At 43.6% G+C, this 21,474-nt stretch overlaps 1 protein-coding gene across 4 annotated transcripts in view; it reads left to right on the forward strand.

Moving 5' to 3' along the window:
• The window catches only part of NPRL3 (NPR3 like, GATOR1 complex subunit), a 267,923-nt gene that overhangs the window by 49,063 nt on the left and 197,386 nt on the right, over positions 1 to 21,474 (forward strand). For all 4 annotated transcript variants that reach the window (XM_082260222.1, XM_082260223.1, XM_082260220.1 and 1 more), the window contains one exon: positions 21,024 to 21,177. In XM_082260222.1, the coding sequence (XP_082116348.1) occupies positions 21,024 to 21,177 (154 nt within the window). The remainder of the gene's footprint in view (positions 1 to 21,023; positions 21,178 to 21,474) is intronic.

Consider the following 21,474-nt stretch of genomic DNA (forward strand, 5'->3'; position numbering starts at 1 on the left):
CAGACAGTGGTTCAGGCCTATTCAATTAAGGGGCAGGTTCTTCCTTACCCTGTTAAGGCGCACTCTACTCGGGCGCTTAGTGCTTCCTTGGCCTTCCGTCATCAGGCATCAGTGAAGCAGGTTTGCAAGGTGGCCACTTGGTCATCTGTGCACACTTTCACAAAGTTTTATAGGGTGTATGTGTTGGCATCTGCGGATGCCTCCTTTGGCTGCAAGGTTTTGCAGGCTGATGTTTAGAGGACCTGGTCCTCTTTGTGGGCGTTTTTTTTTTTTTAGGTGAGCTCCAGTTGTTTATGGTTGAACTCCATGTTACCTGGTTGACTACGGTTTAGCCTTTGGAATTTTTTCATACTGCTTTGGAAGGTCCCAATGGTCAAGAAGATAAGGAGCTGTGTCTGTTAATGAACGAAGGAGAAAATGGGAGTTTTGACTTACCGTAAAATCCATTTCTCTGATGTTCATTGACAGAGACAGCGTCAACCCCTCTGTGGAGTTGTTGGCTTTCTTCTGATACTGATTGTAACAAAACTGAGTGCCTATAGCTGAGATTGGCAGTATACCCCCTGGGACTGCCCCATAGGTGTAGTCAAGCGTGTCCTACTCCTGTAGGGGGCAGTATAACCCAATGGTCAGGAAGATAAGGAGCTGTGTCCGTCAATGAATATCAGAGAAATGGATTTCATGGTAAGTCAAAAATCTCATTTTTTTTAATGCAATCTTCTTTTATTCATAATGCCATTTTACAGGTTTTTTTAGATGCATCATCGCATATCTTTTTTTTTTTTTTTTTTTTTTTTTTTCATACAAGCCAACAGACAAACAGGGGTCCATTATGTTTTTACAGATCAGCAACATAGCGATCAGTGAAATATGGAATTTTTTAGATTTAAATAACATAGCACATTTGTTCCTAGTGCATAAAATCAATCGATGCATATCACCTGCCCATGTGAAAGTGTAAACAAGACAGCTACATTTGCTCTTGTATATGCTCAAGAAATCAATAAAAAGAAAACCTTTTTCACAACTATTTGATTGTTCCTAGTTACTCTTTACCGAAAATGTTTAATTACCTTTTAACTTACAACCTGTTGCTATACACCAGCTTAAATAATAGCATAAATAAGAATAACATTGCAAGAAGACCATAAAACAAATGGACTATTCTGGCACAATCAACTCAGATAGCAATTGTTTAAAATCCTTTTTACTTGTTTTGTATTAAAAAAAAAAAAAAAAGAAAAAAAAAAAAATTTTAAAAACACAAGAAACATATGATAACATGTACAATATGTTACTGGAGGTCCCAGTCAACCCCAATTAAACAAGGTATGCATATAATGGTCCTTCATTCAATTAACAGACACACACACATACATCTCTATCTAAGAGTACCGCGATTCTAAGGTGTAGGTGAGAGATTGGAGCCTCACCTGCACCTTAGAATCGTGGTACTCTTATATAGAAGTGTACAGTACATCCGGAAGGTATTCACTTTTCTCTTTCGTTCATTGACGGACACAGCTCCTGTCATTCTTGACCACTGGATTATATTGCCCCCACAGGAGTAGGACACTAGGCAGAAAAAAATTCTGGCTACACCCATGGGCAGTCCCAGGGTGTATACTCCTTCTCCCTGCTATAGTCACACAGTTTTTTTTTCTGCCTAGTCAGAAGTAAGGACCTAGTTCCATGCTGGGATCTTTGGTCCTGGCAAAATTTTTTACCTCCTGGATTTTTCCTGTGAGATCTACTATCAACTGCTGGACTGGGCGACGGGCTGGATAATCTAGATCCAGTGGTCACCCCAATCTGGCCAGTGGGCACGTGAAGGACTCAGCTTCGCACTGAGTCGGCTGTGACATAGCCCCACTTGACGGGGGCTGGCCCTGCGAGTTAAACATCTCATGAGGTCGCATATGACCTGGCCTCAATCTGCGTCACAGCGTTCGTCCTGGCTGACAGCCCCCATTTAGATGTAGGGGAGGATCTGTCTGGAGTGGTTCCCCCCTGATTCCTGGTATGGCGAGTAACTGTCCCCATTCTACCCCTAGAGGATTTTGGGGTGGATGTGGGCCCCTCCTTGGGACGGTCAGACCCCCGGGTTCCCCTCCTTTCTACAGGCACCCCCTCTTGTCAAGTCCCTCATCCTGCTACCCCCCCCCCACACACATACGCTTGGGATGTATTTTGTTTGGGTGGTCTGGCCACCTTCCTGGGGTGGTGGCAGGGTGCCAATGGCGATGGGGACCGGGGGGGGGGGGGGTGCGCCGCTGGATGATCGATTTGTGCGGGGGGGGGGGTCGTACCTGGTGGGGGCTCCTGCCATGTACCCCCATCTTGCCTGGATCTGTGTCCCTATATGCCTCGTGGGCCCACCATTTTGTTGTAGCCTGTGTGTTTCTATACATGGCAGCCATGTTTGTGTAGTCCGATTACCATTTTCTTGTGGTTTACCATTGCAAATTGCGACGGACATGACAGTAAAGCCGCAGGGGCAGGGATTTCAGCGGGGGGGGGGGGGGTGGAAGGGGGCGAAGGGGGGGCCCTCCTTATCCCCTGGTGCAGACTCCTGGATCATTTAGCTTCTTGATCAGCACACGTGTAGTGCATAATTTCCTGGTGCTTGCAGCTGCCTGTGGCAGGTGGGGAGTCTAGTGGGGCCCTCTCCCACCGGGTGGTGTTGCCAGGGTGCGGGGGTTGTCCCTTTTGCAGTGTGTTACACTTTTGTGGGGTCCCCCTGGTGACTCATGAAGTCCTTGGAGCACGTTTCCCCCACCTGATCCCCCTTCTTCGGCTTCGAGGCCCTCCGGGTCCCAACCATCCATCCATGCACTGACGGCAGTTCTGGAGTCCCTTGTGTCCCAGGTGGAGACGGGCTATCAAAAAGCGGGGGGAGGGTACCTTTCTTCCAGAGGCTACTAAGGCTAAGGAACTTCGTCGTCGAAGCCCTTCGAGGCCTCCTCTGTCGACTCCAAATGAACCTGGTCTGGCAAGCCTAGAACGGGTTTCTCCACACCCATGGAGAAGGCTCCTAGAGTATGAAGGTGCGCCCTCACCTGTATCAGGGGTGGAGGGACGTCTTCGCTGGTTTCTGGACCCGTGCACTTCCCTGGTGGAAGACAAGTGGGTGGGTCCACAAAGTTATTCGGTCCGGTTACAAGATCGAGTTTCACTCTTGTCCCCCAGCAAGGCTTTTTTCTTCCAACCTGCGCCTACCCACTGACCGATTACAGGCTCTGTTTGGGGGCGGTACAAGACATGTTCCCTCAAGGGATGATTGTCCCGGTTCCAACTTCAGAACGTTTTCAGGGTTTTTATTCAAACCTGTTCAGTCCTCAGGAAGGAAGGCAAAGTGCGTCCAATCCTGGACCTCAAGACGCTAAACTGCTTTGTGAGGGTACAGAAGTTCAGAATGGAGTCCATTCGAACGGTGGTGGCATTTTTGCGTCAGGAGGATTTTCTTGCCTCCATCGACATCAAGGATGCTTAACTTCACATTCTAATATGTGCCAGTCACCGGTGTTTCTTCCACTTTGCTGTGGGAGAAGAGCATTATCAGTTTGTGGCATTACCCTTTGGTCTCCCCTCCACTCCTCGGGTTTTCACAAAAGTGTTGGCTCCGGTGGTAGCTTTCCTACGCCAACGGGGGATCGCGGTACTGGGCTATTTGGACAATCTCCCTCTCCGAGCGGGGTCTCTATCTGCGCTGGTGGAGAACCTGGAGACCACAATACGAACTCTGCAGGAGTTCGGCTGCGTTCTGAATTTTCAGAAGTCTGCCCTGGTTCCGTCCACAAAGCTGGACTATTTGGGCCTGACTCTGGACATAGCCAGAGTTCTCCCTCCTCTGGACAAACTCCAGAAATTGCAGGCTGCAACTCACCCCCTGCTGTCCAGCAAATGGTCATCCCTCTGGACTTACATGCGGGTGCTGGGCTTGATGGTGTATACCTGCGAGGCTTTTCGGTTTGCACAGTTCCATACGAGGTCCCTTGAAAAGGAGATTCTGACCAAGTGGGACAATAGTCCGCAGTCTCTAGACAATCAGAGCTGGCTGAGTTGGCGAACAAAGGAGTCCCTTTGTATTGGACGGTGGTCACCATGGATACCAGCCTGCCCAGCTAGGGAGGCGTCCTTGGCAAGCATTCTGCTCAGGGGATATGGATGCTGGAAGAGTCCAGACTACCGATCAATGTCCTGCAACTCTGAGAAATCAGACTGTGTCTGGATCATTGGACGGATCGTCTTCAGGAATGCCCTGTGCACATTCAATCAGACAATGCCATGGCCGTGGGTTATGTCAATCACCAAGGGGGCAGCTGGCATTCTAAGGTGGGCAGAACAGTTTGTTTCAGCCATCTCCGCCGTGCACATTCCCGGGTGGAAAATTGGTAGGCGGATTACCTAAATCGGCAGGCATTGGACCAAGGGGAGTGGTCCCTTCATCCAAGGGTGTTTTCATCAGCTGTGTCTCCAGTGGGGCACCCCCGAGGTGGATCTGTTGGCGTCTTGGTTCAATAGAAAGGTGCAGAGGTTTGTGGCTCGGTCAAGGTAGATCACTCGTAGATCCTCTGGCGGACACCACAGACTCACTGGTGGTCCCCTGGGGGTCAGTATCGTCTGATTTATGACTTCCCACCTCTCAAGCTTCTGCCAAGACTTCTACAGATCAAGGCAGAAGGAATGCTTAGTGGCTCTCTACTGGCCTCGCCGGGCTTTATTATGCTGATTTGGTGCGGCTGGTCACCGACGTTCTTCTGTCCCAAGGACCGATCTTCCATCCTGCTTTACAGTCGTTGGCTTTGATGGCTTGGCTGTTGAACACCAGGTGCTAAAGGATAGCGGTTTATCTGAGGTGATTCCTACACTGTTAAAAGCTAGGAAATCTACTTCTAGGAAGAAATTCCATCGTACGTGGAAGACGTACATTGCGTGGTGTGAGTCTCTTTGAGTTCATCCTCGCTCCTTCTAGGTGGCTCGGATCTTAACCTTCCTTCTACAGGGGGGTTTGAACGGAAATTGGCCTTGAATACCATCAAGGTCCAGGTATTGGCCATGACGGTCTTTTTCTAACGACCTTTGGCCACACACTCCCAGGTGGGTACTTTTCTTCAGGGTGTCCGACATTTGGTTCCTCAAGTGCTTTTTGGTGGCTATCACCTCTGCGCACAGGGTGTCAGAACTTGTGGCGTTATCCTGTCGTTCACCTTATCTGGTGATTCACAAGGATAAGGTGGTGCTTCGCTCCTGTCTGTCATTCCTTGCTAAGGTGGTTTCTGACTTTCATTTGAATGAAGACATTGTGTTGCCTTCCCTGTGTCCCAGGCCTAAACATCTGAAGGAAATTGCCTTGCGTGCCCTGGATGTGGTCCGGGCAATTAGGGTGTACCTGGAAGCTACGGAGTCTTTCAGGAAGTCGGACTCTATTTGTGCTCACGGATGGACCTCGCAAAGGGTTGTCCTTCCTCTGCAACCATTTCCAGATGGATCAGACACACAGTGGTTCAGGCCTATTCCATCAGGGGTCAGGTTCCTCCTTTCCCTGTCAAGGGCGCACTCTACTAGGGCGCTTAGTGCCTCCTGGGCCTTCCATCATCAAGCGTCAGTGACACAGGTTTTCAAGGTTGCCATCTGGTCGTTGGTGCACACTTTTTCAAAGTTTTATAAAGTGAATGTGTTGGCATCTGTGGGTGCTTCCTTTGGCCGCAAGGTTTTGCAGGCTGCTGTTTAAGAGGACCTGATCCTCTTTTAGGGTGTGTTTGTTTTTTTTCAGGTGGGCTCCAGTTTGGTTGAGTGCCTGTTGCCTGCTTGGCTAATGTTTAGCCTTGGGAATTTTCTCTTTTGTCCACCGACGGACGTAGCTGCTGCTTTAAATCAGACAGATGGGTAATCAGTCCCTTCCACGAGGAGTAACCAGGTAGAGCCAAAGGCTTTGACACGGGGGGGCGGGGTCCCTGGGTTATTACCCCTGGCCTCACCATTGCATCTTCAGTTTTAGCTGTCTGGTCTTAGGGACAGATGGTGGTGAAGGCTTATTCTCTTAAGGGCGCAAGGTTCCTCCTTTCCCTGTCACGGCTCACTCTACGCGGGCGTTGAGTGCCTCTTGGGCTTTCCGCCATTAGGCGTCAGTGATGCAGGTTTGCAAGGCGGCCACTTGGTTGTCTGTACATATGTTTACCAAGTTTTACAGAGTGGATGTGTTAGCATCCTCGGATGCGTCCTGTGGCCGCAAGGTTTTGCAGGCTGCCATTTAAGGAGCAGTCTACTTTTCCTTCTCCTTTATGGTTTTGCTACAGTTGTTTTCTTGTTGGGCTCCATGTTATATGGTTGACTATGTTAGCCATGGGAATTGGATTCCTTTAAGTTTGTCCTTTCCCCACCCCTCAGTGGTTACTGCTTTTGGACGTCCCATCCATCTATGATTTAAAGCAGCAGCTACGTCCGTCGGTGGACGAAAGAGAAAATGGGATTTTTTACTTACCGTAAAATCCATTTCTCTGAGTCCACCGACGGACGTAGCTCCCACCCTTCTATTCTCTGAAGAGTTGGGTTTTGGTTATTATTCACTGCTCGCAACTAAACTGAAGATGCAACGGTGAGGCCAGGGGTAATAACCCAGGGACCCCGTCCCCCTGAGCGTGTCAAAGCCTTTGGCTCTACCTGGTCACTCCTAGTGGGAGGGGCTTATTACCCATCCATCTATGATTTAAAGCAGCAGCTGTGTCCGTCGGTGGAAATGGATTTTACGGTAAGTAAAAAATCTAATTTTTTTGTTGTTCTCACCCCTCATGTTTAACACTGCTTTGGGACGTCCCAATGGTTATGAATATCTGGAGCTGTGTCGGTCAATGAACGAAAGAGATAATGGGATTTTTGACTTACCATAAAACCCATTTCTCTGATGTTCATTGACGGACACAGCACCCACCCCTCTGTGGAGTTCTAATTCTCCTGACACTGCTTGTAACAAAATTGAGTGGCTATAGCAGAGAGAGGGAGTATACCCCCTGGTACTGCTCATGGGTCTAGCCAGAATTTTTTTTCTGCCTAGTGTCCTACTCCCTTAAGGGGCAATATAACCAAATGATTATGAATATCAGGAGCTGTGTCTGTCAATGAACATCAGAGAAATGGATTTTACAGTAAGTCATAAATCCCACTTTTCCATTTACTGTGCATTAAGCTGGGTACACACGGGTACACACTTGAAGTGCCCTTCCAAGTGCATTTGCAGTGCAATTCTAGTGCACAGTATATTTGCCTTTTAGTAAATTAACCTCTGTGTGTACCCAGTGTGTCATGGGCTACAAGGAATTGCTAGCTGAGGTTAAAGGAGATGGACACTCCTGGTTGAGGATGGAGGGAAAGCAGAGACTTGATGAAAATTGGAATCTGACAGCAAAAACAGGCAATGCCAAAGAGAAGGTCAGCTGGAAGACACCCAATAGTGTTGAATAGCAGCAGTTCCAGTATTAACCACTTGCCTACCGGGCACTTTCACCCCCTTCCTGCCCAGGCCAATTTTCAGCTTTCAGCGCTCTCTTGCTTTGAATGACAATTGCGCAGTCATGCTACACTATACCCATATGAAATTTTTATCATTTTTTCCCCACAAATAAAGCTTTCTTTTGGTGGTATTTAATCACCTCTGGGTTTTTTATTTCTTACAAAAAAAAAGAAAAAAGACAAATTTTGAAAAAAAAAAGTTTTTCTTATTTTCTGCGAGTAAATTTTTTGAAAATAAATACATTTTTCTCCTTCACTGATGTGCGCTGATGAGGCGGCACTGATGGGCACTGATAGGCTGCACTGATGGGCACTGATGAGGTGGCACTTATGGGCACTGATGAGGTGGCACTGATGAGGAGGTACTAATATGCTGCACTGATAGGTGGCACTGATAGGCGGCACTGCTGGGCACTGAGAGGTGGCACTGCTGGGCACTGAGAGGTGGCACTGCTGGGCACAGAGGCGGCACTGCTGGATACTGACGGGTGGCACTGAGGGACACTGACGGGTGGCACTGATGAGCACTGATGGGCAGCACCATCAGTGCCCACACTCAGTGCCCATAGTGCTGCTAGTCAGTGCCCATCAGTGCCTAGATGAGCAGGCACTGATGGCGGGCACTGTGGGCACTGATGGTGGGTATTTTTATTTACCTCTTGTGTAATCAGTGCCCTGATTACATTTTTCTGTTTCCCCTAACCGCTGATCGGCTCTGCTCTTCCTCACACGCAGTCTGTGTGAGGAAGGAGAGCTGGCGATGAGAGATGATCTCATATGTTTACATATGCGACGGTCCGCTGTGATTTGCCATTCACCACGATCTGTGATTGGCTGTGTCCAAGGGACACGGCCGACACAGATTTTCCCCCGATGCGCGCTCACGGGAGCACGCGGGGAGCCTGTCACTGGGAGGCCATATAAAGACGACCTCCCGGAAATTAGAGCCCGCGCTGTAGCCGTCTTTCGACTATAGCGTGGGCGGGAAGAAGTTAAAGAAAAGTGTGGCTTGTAACCTACTGCTTTTGAATGTTTTTCATCAAGTTGACAGGGTCGCTTTAGCTTTAATCTAACACCAAACACTAATCCTAAATTTCAGAAAGAAGTATATTATTACAGCTATAAATCTTACAGTATATAAATGTTATCATTCGTATGCGAGAAGAAAACCGAATCACTGTGTAGGAATAAGCCCCCATTCACACTAGGGCGACTCACGAGGCGACTTGTGTCGCCCCAGGTCGCCCCAGGTCGCTTGACATGACCAAACCAATGTAAATGAATCAGTGCCGTCTTAATTGCCGCTATTAAGGTCGCTCCGACTTCAGAAAAGGGTCCTGTACTACTTTCAGGCGACCAGTGATCCGACCTGTCCCATATACTTCAATGGGAGTCGCCTCCTTATCTTAATTGAAGCGACCTGTAATCCGACTTGTCATCCGACTTTGCTAAAAAATGGCAGTGAACAAGAAAAGAGCATAATTTTCTTGCAGGCATTAGCGGTCATTTTTTTAGGCAGGCATGTCATTTTTTGGATTTCGTTTCTGGGGGGTCTAAAAAGTGTCCCTGTCAAGTTTCAGCTCTGTAGCATGTCCAGAACCCCTAAAAAAAAAACATTTTTCTTTTAATTTTTTGTAGTGTCTTTACCAGCTGTCTTTTATACTTGCAGGCATTCATCAGCGGTCATTTTTTTAGGCAGGCATGTCATTTTTTGGATTTCGTTTCTGGGGGGTCTACAAAGTGTCCCTGTCAAGTTTCAGCTCTGTAGCATGTCCAGAACCCCTAAAAAAAATCATTTTTCTTTTAATTTTTTGTAGTGTCTTACCAGCTGTCTTTTTTTCTTGCAGGCATTTAGCGGGCATTTTTTTAAGCAGGCATGTCATTTTTAGGATTTCGTTTCTGGGGGGTCTAAAAAGTGTCCCTGTCAAGTTTCAGCTCTGTAGCATGTCCAGAACCCCTAAAAAACAGCATTTTTACTATATTTTCAGGAATACGGCTTCTCTGCGGCTGGCTTTTTTTCTTGCAGGCATTTAGCGGGCATTTTTTTAGGCAGGCATGTCATTTTTTGGATTTCGTTTCTGGGGGGTCTAAAAAGTGTCCCTGTCAAGTTTCAGCTCTGTAGCATGTCCAGAACCCCTAAAAAAAAACATTTTTCTTTTAATTTTTTGTAGTGTCTTTACCAGCTGTCTTTTATACTTGCAGGCATTCATCAGCGGTCATTTTTTTAGGCAGGCATGTCATTTTTTGGATTTCGTTTCTGGGGGGTCTACAAAGTGTCCCTGTCAAGTTTCAGCTCTGTAGCATGTCCAGAACCCCTAAAAAAAATCATTTTTCTTTTAATTTTTTGTAGTGTCTTACCAGCTGTCTTTTTTTCTTGCAGGCATTTAGCGGGCATTTTTTTAGGCAGGCATGTCATTTTCTGGATTTAGTGTCTGGGGGGTCAAAAAAGTGTCCCTGTCAAGTTTCAGCTATGTAGCATGTCCAGAACCCCTAAAAAAAAATAATTTTTCTTATAATTTTTTGTAGTGTCTTACCAGCTGTCTTTTTTTCTTGCAGGCATTTAGCGGGCATTTTTTTAGGCAGGCATGTCATTTTTTTTATTTAGTGTCTGGGGGGTCTAAAAAGTGTACCTGTCAATTTTCAGCTCTGTAGCATGTCCAGAACCCCTAAAAAACAGCATTTTTACTATATTTTCAGGAATACGGCTTCTCTGCGGCTGGCTTTTTTTCTTGCAGACATTTAGCGGGCATTTTTTTAGGCAGGCATGTCATTTTCTGGATTTAGTGTCTGGGGGGTCAAAAAAGTGTCCCTGTCAAGTTTCAGCTATGTAGCATGTCCAGAACCCCTAAAAAAAAATCATTTTTCTTATAATTTTTTGTAGTGTCTTACCAGCTGTCTTTTTTTCTTGCAGGCATTTAGCGGGCATTTTTTTAGGCAGGCATGTCATTTTTTTTATTTAGTGTCTGGGGGGTCTAAAAAGTGTACCTGTCAATTTTCAGCTCTGTAGCATGTCCAGAACCCCTAAAAAACAGCATTTTTACTATATTTTCAGGAATACGGCTTCTCTGCGGCTGGCTTTTTTTCTTGCAGACATTTTACGGGCATTTTTTGGGTGTCTTTGGAGGCATGTGCTTCTTAAAAATTATAGGAAAAAAGCTCTTTTTTTTTTTTTACGTTTCTGGACAGACAAACAAAGCTATGTGAGACACACAACACTGCACACATGGGAAAAAGGAAATATGTAAAAAAAAAAACACAGGAAAAGGAAATTAGGTCACAAGACATCAGATTGTGATTGGCCAAATAAAAAGTTGCCTCGCGATTAGGTCGCGTCAAAGTCGCGCTAAGTCGCGCCAAAGTCGCGTCAAAGTCGCGCCAAAGTCGCGTCAAAATCGCGTCAAAGTCGCGCTGGAAGCGACGCTACTTTAGTGGTAGCGGCAGTGTGAACCAGCACTTAAAGTTGTGCCCTAAATTACCAGTGTCAAAAAATTGTTTTGAAAATATGCAGATTTATTTATTTATTTATTTTTTGGAGAAATTTGTGACAATCGTTTTTCCTTTTTTGTGGAATTCTAAATTGGGAATGTGAGCAAACCATGTCTCCCTGCTATGGCAATAGTACTTTCCTTCCTTTTGTCCCCTAATGTAGTTCTTGGATACTAAAAAGTGAGACTTTGTCAGCAGACGCAAATGTTTGCATAATATTTGGATGACTAATATTGTTGCAGAGCTTTTCTTCTATATCACAAGGGATCAGAGTAGATTTTGAAAAACTACTCATATACTGTATGGTCACATAGTTACATAGTAGTTGAGGTTGAATAAAGACAATAGTCCATCCAGTTCAACCTGTGTAGGTGTGTGTGGCTGTAATCATCTCACATAGCCCTGAATGTCCTGATCCTTGAGATGTAAGTCTACAACAACTGCGTGGATAAATGGATAAACAACTGCGGTAAAAGGTTTGAGGCTGTTCAGCCTCATGCACACTGACCGTTATAAAAATGACAGTAGCATTAGCTGTAGAAAGCTGTAGCTGTAGAATAGGTTTTGCAATAGTGTTTTTCAGCTTTTTTTTAGATTTTTTTAAGCAAAACTATTCTCCCACAAAAGCTTATGGCTTATAAATGCAGAATAGCCAAGTTTTATTTTTAGCTTTTCTCAGCTTTTTTTCACAGTTGAAAAACTCTTCAAACCCACTAGTTCTGGGGTTTCTTTTCAGCTGGAAAACGCCCCTGCTCATAACAGCCTGTGTGTGCATGGACACATAGGATAACATGCTGGGGAGTTTGCTGGCTGCAGAAAAAAACGCTCAAAGCCAAAAGCAGCAGCTGTAAAAACGTCCAGTGTGCATCAGTGTTAATTTCGTCGACTAAAACCGACTAAAACGTTTTCGTCGACTAACACAATTCAGATGACTAAAATACGACTAAAACTAAAATGGCATTTTAGTCTTAAGACTAAAATACGACTAAAACTAAAATGGCATTTTAGTCAAAAGACTATAACTAAAACTAAATCGAAATTTGCTGCCAAAAATTAACACTGGTGCATGCTCAAAGCATAAATAATAACATATTAGATTTTTCACTCCAGGACCAGCAGTAGTATATAATGAGTTTGGAAATTGTAGAGAAATGCTTAAATAATGCATTACAAATTACAATTGAACTACACCCATTTGATTATAGATGACTAAAATGAGTTTTAGTCGACTAAAATGTAGGGCGTTTTAGTCGACTAAAATATACTGGAGTTTTAGTCGACTAAATACGACTAAAACTAAAACACTTGCAGAAGACTAAAATAGGACTAAAACTAAAATGCCATTTTAGTCCTAAGACTAAGACTAAAACTAAATTGAAATTTGCTGCCAAAATTAACACTGGTGTGCATGAGGCCTAATGCTTTTTTGTTTCTCCTTGTACAGTGCTCCTCTAATGATTTCCCACCAAAAGGATAGTCTAAGGCCTTGTACACACAATCAGAATATACGGGGAAGGATCGTCCTTTTGTTTTTTTTCCATGCTATTCTCATTGCAAAAATAAAGAGGTTACTAAAGTTCAGAAAATTCTCGTACCTCTGAATACAACTTCAGAAGTGATTTATTGTATTGTATAGGGCTGAACGATAGTCGATGTGATATCGACTATCGTGCTGTGGGCGTGGACGATTGTCGCATCGCCGAAGATAACGATGTAAGGCATAGGCATTAGGCAGGGAGAAGTCGGGATGACTCACAGTCTTTGTAGCAGAACAGAGCCAACATCCGTCCCACACGTTCAGTCTGCCTGCCAGCAGCTAGCTTAGTTCTCCAGCTGATGGTAATATGATCCTAGAGTGAGGAGCTCAGCTCCTCCCTGTAACCAATCAGCGGCTCCTAGCTCACTGACACTGAAGAACTGGTTACAAACTTGTAAATTTGGAACAGTTCAGAATGAAGAGTCAGTTCACTGAGAGCCGGTTCACACTGCCGCGACCATAAGTCGCCCCATGTCGGAGCGACTTTTTACTGCGATTTTACCGCAACTTTACCGCAAATTTACAGCGACTTCAGCACGACTTGTGAATTATTTTGCGCGACTCATATGACAGACGACTTTGTATTTGGCCAATCAGAATATGATGTGTTGTGACCTAATTCCCCTTTTCTGTTTTTTTTTTTTTTTTTTACTCATTTCCTCATTGCCCACCAGTGCCACGTATCAGTGTCCACCAGTGCCACTGCCCACCAGTGCCACGTATGTGTCCACCAGTGCCACTGCCCACCAGTGCCATGAATCAGTGTCCACCAGTGCCAGTGTCCACCAGTGCCACATATCAGTGCCACGAATCAGTGTCCACCAGTGCCACGTATCAGTTCCACGAATCAGTGTCCACCAGTGCCACATATTAGTGCCACGTATCAGTGCCACTAATCAGTGTCCACCAGTGCCACGTATCAGTGCCGCGAATCAGTGTCCACCAGTGCCACGTATCAGTGTCCACCAGTGCCACGTATCAGTGTCCACCAGTGTCACGTATCAGTGTCCACCAGTGCCACGTATCAGTGCCACGAATCAGTGTCCACCAGTGCCACATATCAGTGCCACGAATCAGTGCCCACCAGTGCCACGTATCAGTGTCCACCAGTGCCACGAATCAGTGTCATGAATCAGTGTCCACCAGTGCCACAAATCAGTGCCACAAATCAGTGTCCACCAGTGCCACGAATCAGTGTCCATCAGTGCCACTTATCTGTGTCCACCAGTGCCACTCACACAGACCAAGCAGAGATATTGGAATATATATACCATTATATACCATATAGGCATGGCTGCAATGTGGGGAATGCCTGGCTAATCTCTTTCTTCTTCCTGGAAAGTCTGATAACAAGTCGCTTCAATTAAGATAAGGAGGCGACTCCCATTGAAGTATATGGGACAAGTCGGATCACAAGTCGCCTCAAAGTAGTACAGGAAACTTTTCTGAAGTCGGAGCGACTTCAGTAGTGCCAATTAAGACGGCACTGATTGATTAACATTGCTTTTGTTATGTCAAGCGACTTGGGGCGACTTGAGGGCACACAAGTCGCCTCACAAGTCGCGCTAGTGTGAATGGGCTCTGAGTAGTTCAGTACACCGTGGACGGATGTCATGTCAGGCTTGTGTTCTTCTACCTCCTGCCACCACTGAGTCCCGACTGTGCCTAATCCACACTGACTGTCACTGTCAATCCCTACAATAACATTAACCCTGGCCTGCCCTGGCTGTATGGTGCAATCTGCAATTACAATCAGAAGAAGGCTGCCCTGCTGCAATACTTCCATGATTTCCTCTCAATATCGCAATATATATCGTTGGAAAAAAAAAATAACGCAATGTACTTTTTTTCCAATATCGTGCAGCCCTAGTATTGTAATCTTTTGTTTACGAGCAGGCATGATCTTGGTTGTCTAATTTCTTTTGGGCTAATACTGTACTAATTAAATGAAAATGGGTTGTTCTAGTATCTAGAAAAACATTTTCATGCTTGATCGGCTCTTGAAAGCTGTGTATTAAAGGTTATTGTATGATCGCTTTGAAAGTGATGTTTTTTGTCTGTTTTTTTTTTTTTTAATCGAGTGCATAGGACGTACTCAAGACTGGAATATATTATAGTAGATCAAAGATGTTGGACTTAGTGGTTAGGACAGCTATAGAAATAATGTCTCTTATCAGATCATGCCCCGTAATGATGAAGATGATGATCAAGGAAAAACAGAATAGGATAAGCACCTGGAGATTAAACAAGGAACTGCTACAAGATAAAGAAGTGGAAAGTAGAATAAAAAATTAGATACAACAATACTTCCTACTGAATGAAACCCCAGAGATATTGGAGGCCACAATATGGGAAGCGCTTAAGTCCTATATTAGAGGCATTTTGATTTCTATCAGAGCCCAAAAAAAAGAGGGGAAGGACAAGGAACATGAGATTGTTAATAACAGAAATACATGAGCTTGGACAACTACTTAAAAAGAAGCAGACCCAGGAGTACATAATGCTCTAATATTAAAAAGAGGAAGAACTAAAATAATTGAAAAGGAAACAAAGGTATTCAATAGAGTGGCCAAAGACCGATATCACTGTGGAAATAAGCCCAGAAAATTTCTAGAAAATATAAAAAAATAAAAAATCGATACATTTCATAAGGAAAATAAAAAATGATAAACAAAAATAGCAGAAACATTCCAAGCCTATTTTATAGCTCTTTGTATTCAGTAATACAAAAAGAATCACAGGAAGCCGAACAAAAAAAGAGGCAGATAATATTGGAATATATTAACCACTTAAGCCCCGGAAGATTTTACCCCCTTCCTGACCAGGGCCTATTTTGCGATTCGGCACTGCGTGAATTTAACGGACAGTTGCGCGGTCGTGCGATGCTGTACCCAAACTAATTTGACTACCTTTTTTTCCCACAAACAGAGCTTTCTTTTGTGGTATTTGATCACCTGTGTGATTTTTACTTTTTGCGCTATAAACAAAAAAAAAAAGCGTCATTTTTGCAAAAATAACAATGTTTTTCACATTTTTTTATATGAAATTCCCCCAAAAAAAATCTAAAAATCAAATTTTTTTAACATTTTGGGCCAGTTTGTTTTCTGCTACATATGTTTGGTAAAAAAAAATCACAAAAAGCGTATTTTGATTGGTTTGCGCAAAAGTTATTGCGTTTACTAACTAAGGGAAAGATTTTTTTTTTAACGCGTAATGGCGACGATCTGCGATTTTTTTTTTTTTTTGCGACATTGCGGCGGACAGATCGGACCCTTGACTGACACTTTTGGGGTTACCAGTGACATTACTTCAGTAATCAGTGCTATACATATGCACTGTTACTGTAAAATGACACTGGCAGTGAAGGGGTTAACTTTTTTTGAGAGGGAGGGGTTATGTGTGTCCCTAGGGGCGTGATTCTAACTGATTGGCTGTGGCTTGAGGTGTATGAACAGTGATCAACAGTCCTACATAGTAGAACCGTATGATCACTATTCATACACAGGGGAGAATGACAGGCGGCTTGTTTACATTAGCCGCCTGCCTTTCTCCTGCTCTAACGGACGATCGCGAGTGACCGGCGGACATCGGGTCCGCCGGTCACACGTGCGGGGGGGTCCGTGACCGCGCGGGAGCATGCCTCCGGCGGCGCGCGCTTGCTCCCTAGACCCTCACAGGCTAGCGACGTAGCCTTACGTCGCTCTGCCTGTGAGGGGCTGACTGCCGACATAAATAGTTGTGCGGCGGTCGGCAAGCGGTTAAGAAAGCAAATCTTCCCAAAATATCAGTGGAAAAATTGCAAGCATTAGAAAACCCAATAACACAAGAAGAGATTGAGCTAGCATTAAAAAATACAGCAACAGGAAAAAGTTGAAGACCTGATGGGTTTATGATTTGATATTATAAAAGATTCAAAGAACAACTTGTACCAAAATTATGTACATATATGAATGGGTTAGAAGAAGTAAAAGAGATAAGAAATGAGCCTCTTGTGATTCCTATTACAATGATACCTAAGGCGGGAAAAGACAACACTTTGTGTTCCAGTCATAGACCAATAGCACTGTTAAATGTTGACACAAAATTATATGCAATACTATTGGCAACTAGAGTAAAAGAGCTGATGCCCAAGTAGATCCATACGGACCAAACCTGGATTTATGCAGAGGAGGGAAGGTAAGGATAATGGGACAAAAACCATGGTCCTAATACAAAAACTGAGACCTGGAAGGAACCCAGCACTACTCCTGTCAATCGATGTCGAAAAAGCATTTGACCTGGTAGACTGGGGATTTCTGATGAGCATTATAAAGACGGTGGGAATGGGGCCAAAGATAATCCAATGGATAAAACCATTATATAATCATCCAACCGCATCAGTAAAGATTAATGGGATCCTGTCGACACCGTTTGAAATGCATAATGGAACAAGACAAGGATGTCCGCTCTCCCCCCTTTTGATTTTGCTGTCTTTGGTGCAATTAGTGGCTACCAAATGAAATAGCGCAGACATAAGAGGGGTGAAGATTGCAGACGGAGAACACAAAGTAGCAGCATATGCCGTTTATATCCTGTTTTATGTAACTAACCCAAGAATAACATTGCCAAACTTAATATAAGAAATGTAAAGGTATGGAGAACTCTCAAATGTAAAGATTAATCCTGTAAAATATGACATTTTGAACATAAATCTGAATAAAAAAACTAGCTCTACAAAAAGAATTCCTATTTTCCTGGGAAAAAAAAAAAACTAAAATATATTGGGGTAAAATTAATACCATCAGTAGAAAACTTATATCAAGCAAATTATATACCATTACTGAATGGAGTTAAAACCGAAATTAAAATAAATAACAAGACTACTCTCTTGGGTAGGATGAATACATATGGTAAAAATGGTGATAGTTCATAAAATTCTCTATAAATTTCAGATGCTGCCAATATCTCTACCACAGACTTATTTAAAAATCCTAAATACAATGATATTACATTACATATGGCAAAATAAGAAGCCAAGAATACAGTTCAGTGCTAAGTAAAGATAAAACACAGGAGTGTCTAGCTGCACCAGATTTTAAAAGGTATCACAATGCTGTAGTACTAGCATTGTGGAATGGTGGAATGGACAAAAATAAGAAGTGATAAGCAATGGGTGAAAATAGAAAACGTATTGAGGAATACACGATTAAGTGATAATATTTGGGCTCCACAATACAGAACACTAGCTGTAAGTACACACAATTTGACTAGGAATGTGTATTTTAGGGTTTGGGATTTAATTTATAAACAAAATGGGAATAGAACTCCCTGTTAATTTCATTATCTGGGACAAATTATTATTTTTTACTGGGTAACTAGACACAATTTGGGGACTGGATTATAGATAAAAATGCACAGATGAAGGATATAATGAAAGAAGAAAGGATTTGTCCATATCAAGAATTGAAACACAAAGGGGAATTAATGATATTAAATGAATGGCGGTATCTTCAGTTAAGACACTTTCTGATAAAACTACCACAGCCTATCTGAGAAGAGAAAGGTCTGCTTTCAATGGAATGTATATGTAACCAACAGACAAACTTAAAGCGTCCAGCCTGGGCCTGTCCTTGAGGCCTAGGGATCCTTCCAGGGTCCCTGGGGGCCTTGTGGTGCTGCCATTTTGCTGTAGCTTATGTGTTTCTAAGCACGATGGCCATGTTTGTGTAGACCAGTGGCCTTTTTGCGGTGGTTTGCCATTGAAAATAGCGGCGGCCATGACAGTGGAGCCCTGTGGGCGGTGATTTCAGCCATGGGAGCCCCTCCTCATCCCCTGGTGCTAACTCCTGGATCTTTTCACCTCCTGTTCACCACTCGTGGAATGCAGATTATCCTGGTGCCAACTGAGGTAATTCACCTGCCAGTTTCCCACTGGCAAGTTGAGCTCCTGTTGCCTAGCTGGCTACTGTTTAGCCTTGGAAATTTTTTTGCTGCTCCCACCCCTCATTTTTAACACTGCTTTGGGACATCCCAATGGTTATGAAGATCAAGAGATGTGTCCGTCAATGAACGAAAAGAAAGTGGGATTTTTGATTTACCGTAAAATCCATTTCTCTGATGTTCATTGATGGACACAGCACTCACCCCTCTGTGGAGTTGTAATCCTTCTGACAGTGCTTGTAATAAAACTGAGCACCTATAGCAGAGAGAGGGAGTATACCTCCTGGGACTGCCCATAGATTATTTTTCCACCTAGTGTCCTACTCCTTTAGGGGGCAGTATAACCCAGTGGTTATGAAGATCAGGAGCTATGTCCCATCAGTGAAATTAATTTAACTGTAAGTCAAAAAATCCCATTATTTAAGTAGTAATAGAGCGGATCAAATAGAGAAATTCTCAAATGTTTGGGAAAGATGGGTGGTATTTAAGAGAACAAAGAAATATGTGGAGATATGGGGCGAATAAGAAGTAGGAGGGGGAAGATGAGGAGAACTAGGAAGGAAAGATAAAAATAATAAATGGAAGAAGGGTAATTGGCATTAAGGGGAATGGGAGGGTGATGGGCATTTTGGATTAATGTATATGGATATTTGAATATATGGATTTTTGTATTATTGTCAATTTTATATGAAAATAGAAAAAGTTAAAAATAAAAAATCAGATCAAAGTACGATCTCTTTGAAAGCGGTGTTTTCCAATTCAATTTTCTGATTGTGTGCCTTAGGCTTCAAGGATATGTTCTTTATTTTTATATATATATATATATATATATATATATATATATATATATATATATATATATATATATATATATATATATATATAAATTTATTTATTTTTTTTGTGGTGCCATCCACAGCACCATGGTAGTTAATTGAGAACTAAGCCAACAGCTGCTAAGGATGTCGGGGCTTCTAGTTTATTCAGACACACAGGGCTACTGTCAGAGGGAGTGGGGGGCAGTGTGCGGTGGCTGCAGCACTGGGAACATGTTACACGTTCCACCTTAAATTCGGGTGGAACATGTAACATGTCCCCAAATGTGAACTTATCCTTTAATTGTAATTGTACCAAGAGCTCTGATGTTAAATGCTCTTCTTCCAGGTATAACAATGATCTGTTGTTGCGCGGTGTGTTCAACAGCCAGTTGCTGTTACGGACTGGAGAAATGTATTTTGATGTAGTACCGTGTTTCTCTGAAAATATGCTCGGGTCCAAAGGACACAGTGGGTCTTATCTGTAATGTGCGGTCTTCTCCCTCCCTGCTTGTCAGGAATCCTATGTGTGAACCTAGTAAACGTGGTTGTAAAATCCTAAAATCCACTCTATTACTGTGTTATATAATGTCCAGTGTGTTTTTGTAATCTAATTGTGTGAAATACCTTCGGTACAGCGGCGCTCAGCTAATCTCGCTCTGCTCTCCTTCTCTTCTCCCAAGCCTACAGCTGGGGGGTCACAGAAGCGCCAGCAGAGGGAGGAGAGAGCGGAGATATATTAATGTGTGTGATACAGACAGCGGCCAGCAGAGGGAGGAGAGAGCTGAGATACAGGAATGTGCACAATACCGACAGCGGCCAGCAGAGGGAGGAGAGAGCCGAGATACTGGAATGTGTGCTTCCGTGACCCGCTCTGAACACTGCAGAGGGGAGAGGCTGAGATCCCCCTCTGACAGCTATGAGAAGAGAAGGAGAGCAGAGCGGGAGATCAGCTGAGCGCCGAGCGGCGCTGTACCAAAGGTATTTCACACAATTCGATTACAGAAACACACTGGACATTATATAAAACAGTATTATAGTGGATGCTAGCATTTTTCAAACACTAAACTAGGGCTTATTTTCAGGGTAGGGCTTACATTGCAGCCCTCCTCAAAAATAACAGTAGGTCTTACTTTCAGGGGAAACACGGTATTCAGGGTGAGTAGTGTTATGTGACGAAGGGAACATGAACAACAACAGAGGTATAAGCAGGAGCAACCCTGTAAACAAATGTCTAAAGATACCACTGAGGCTCAGTGCCAGGGGAATTTGACTAATTTTGATTTGCATTTCATTAAAGATTAACTGATTTGGTGCTATGAAATATTTGGCTTTTATTTATTTATTACAGGTACGTGTATAGCGCCATCAATTTACACAGTGCTATACATATACAGTATATTGTACATGCACATCAGCCCCTGCCCTCAAGGAGCTTATAATCGAATATCCCTAACTAACATTCATACATACACATACTAGGGCATTTTTAGACCGGAGCCAATTAACCTACCAGCATGTCTTTGGAGTATGGGAGGAAACCAACACAGGCACAGGGAGAACATGCAAACACTAGGCAGGTAGTGCCATGGTTGGGATTTGAACCGATGACCCTAGTGCTAGCAGGCAGACGTGCTAACCACTTAGCAACTGTGGTACATATCATGTTTGCGACTTTATTAGATAATGTACGTTTTAGCTTTTTAGGGATAAACTCTTCTGTATGTAATATTTGTCCTTTTGTATATGTTCTTTAGGCAAATGCAGATCCTTCTGTGATAAACTGCTTACACAACCTGTCTAGAAGAATTGCCATTATTTTGCAACACGAGGAGCGGAGATGCCAGTACTTGACCAGGGAGGCCAAATTAATCTTGGCGATACAGGATGAAGTGTCAGCTGTGTCTGAGAGTGAGTTCTTTGTGTGAATTACTCTTGTCTTTTGGAGTTAATGTTGAAATGTTTCTTTTCACCAATTAAAGGTGAACTCTTTTTTTAATTCCTAAAATATGCACCAAATGATAACAATCTACTATTCTTAATTGAACTTTCTCTTTCGTTCATTGACCGACACCACTCCTGATCTTCTTAACCATTAAGTTTAACTGCCCCCTACATGAGTAAGAAAAAACAGTCTGGCTATGCCTATGGGCTTTTCCCAGGTAGTATACTCCCTCTCTGCTATGGGTACGCATGCCTAGTCAGGAG

This window comes from Pelophylax lessonae (genome assembly GCF_965119305.1).
Source record: "Pelophylax lessonae genome assembly, chromosome: 6".
Classification (NCBI taxonomy): Eukaryota; Metazoa; Chordata; class Amphibia; order Anura; family Ranidae; genus Pelophylax; species Pelophylax lessonae.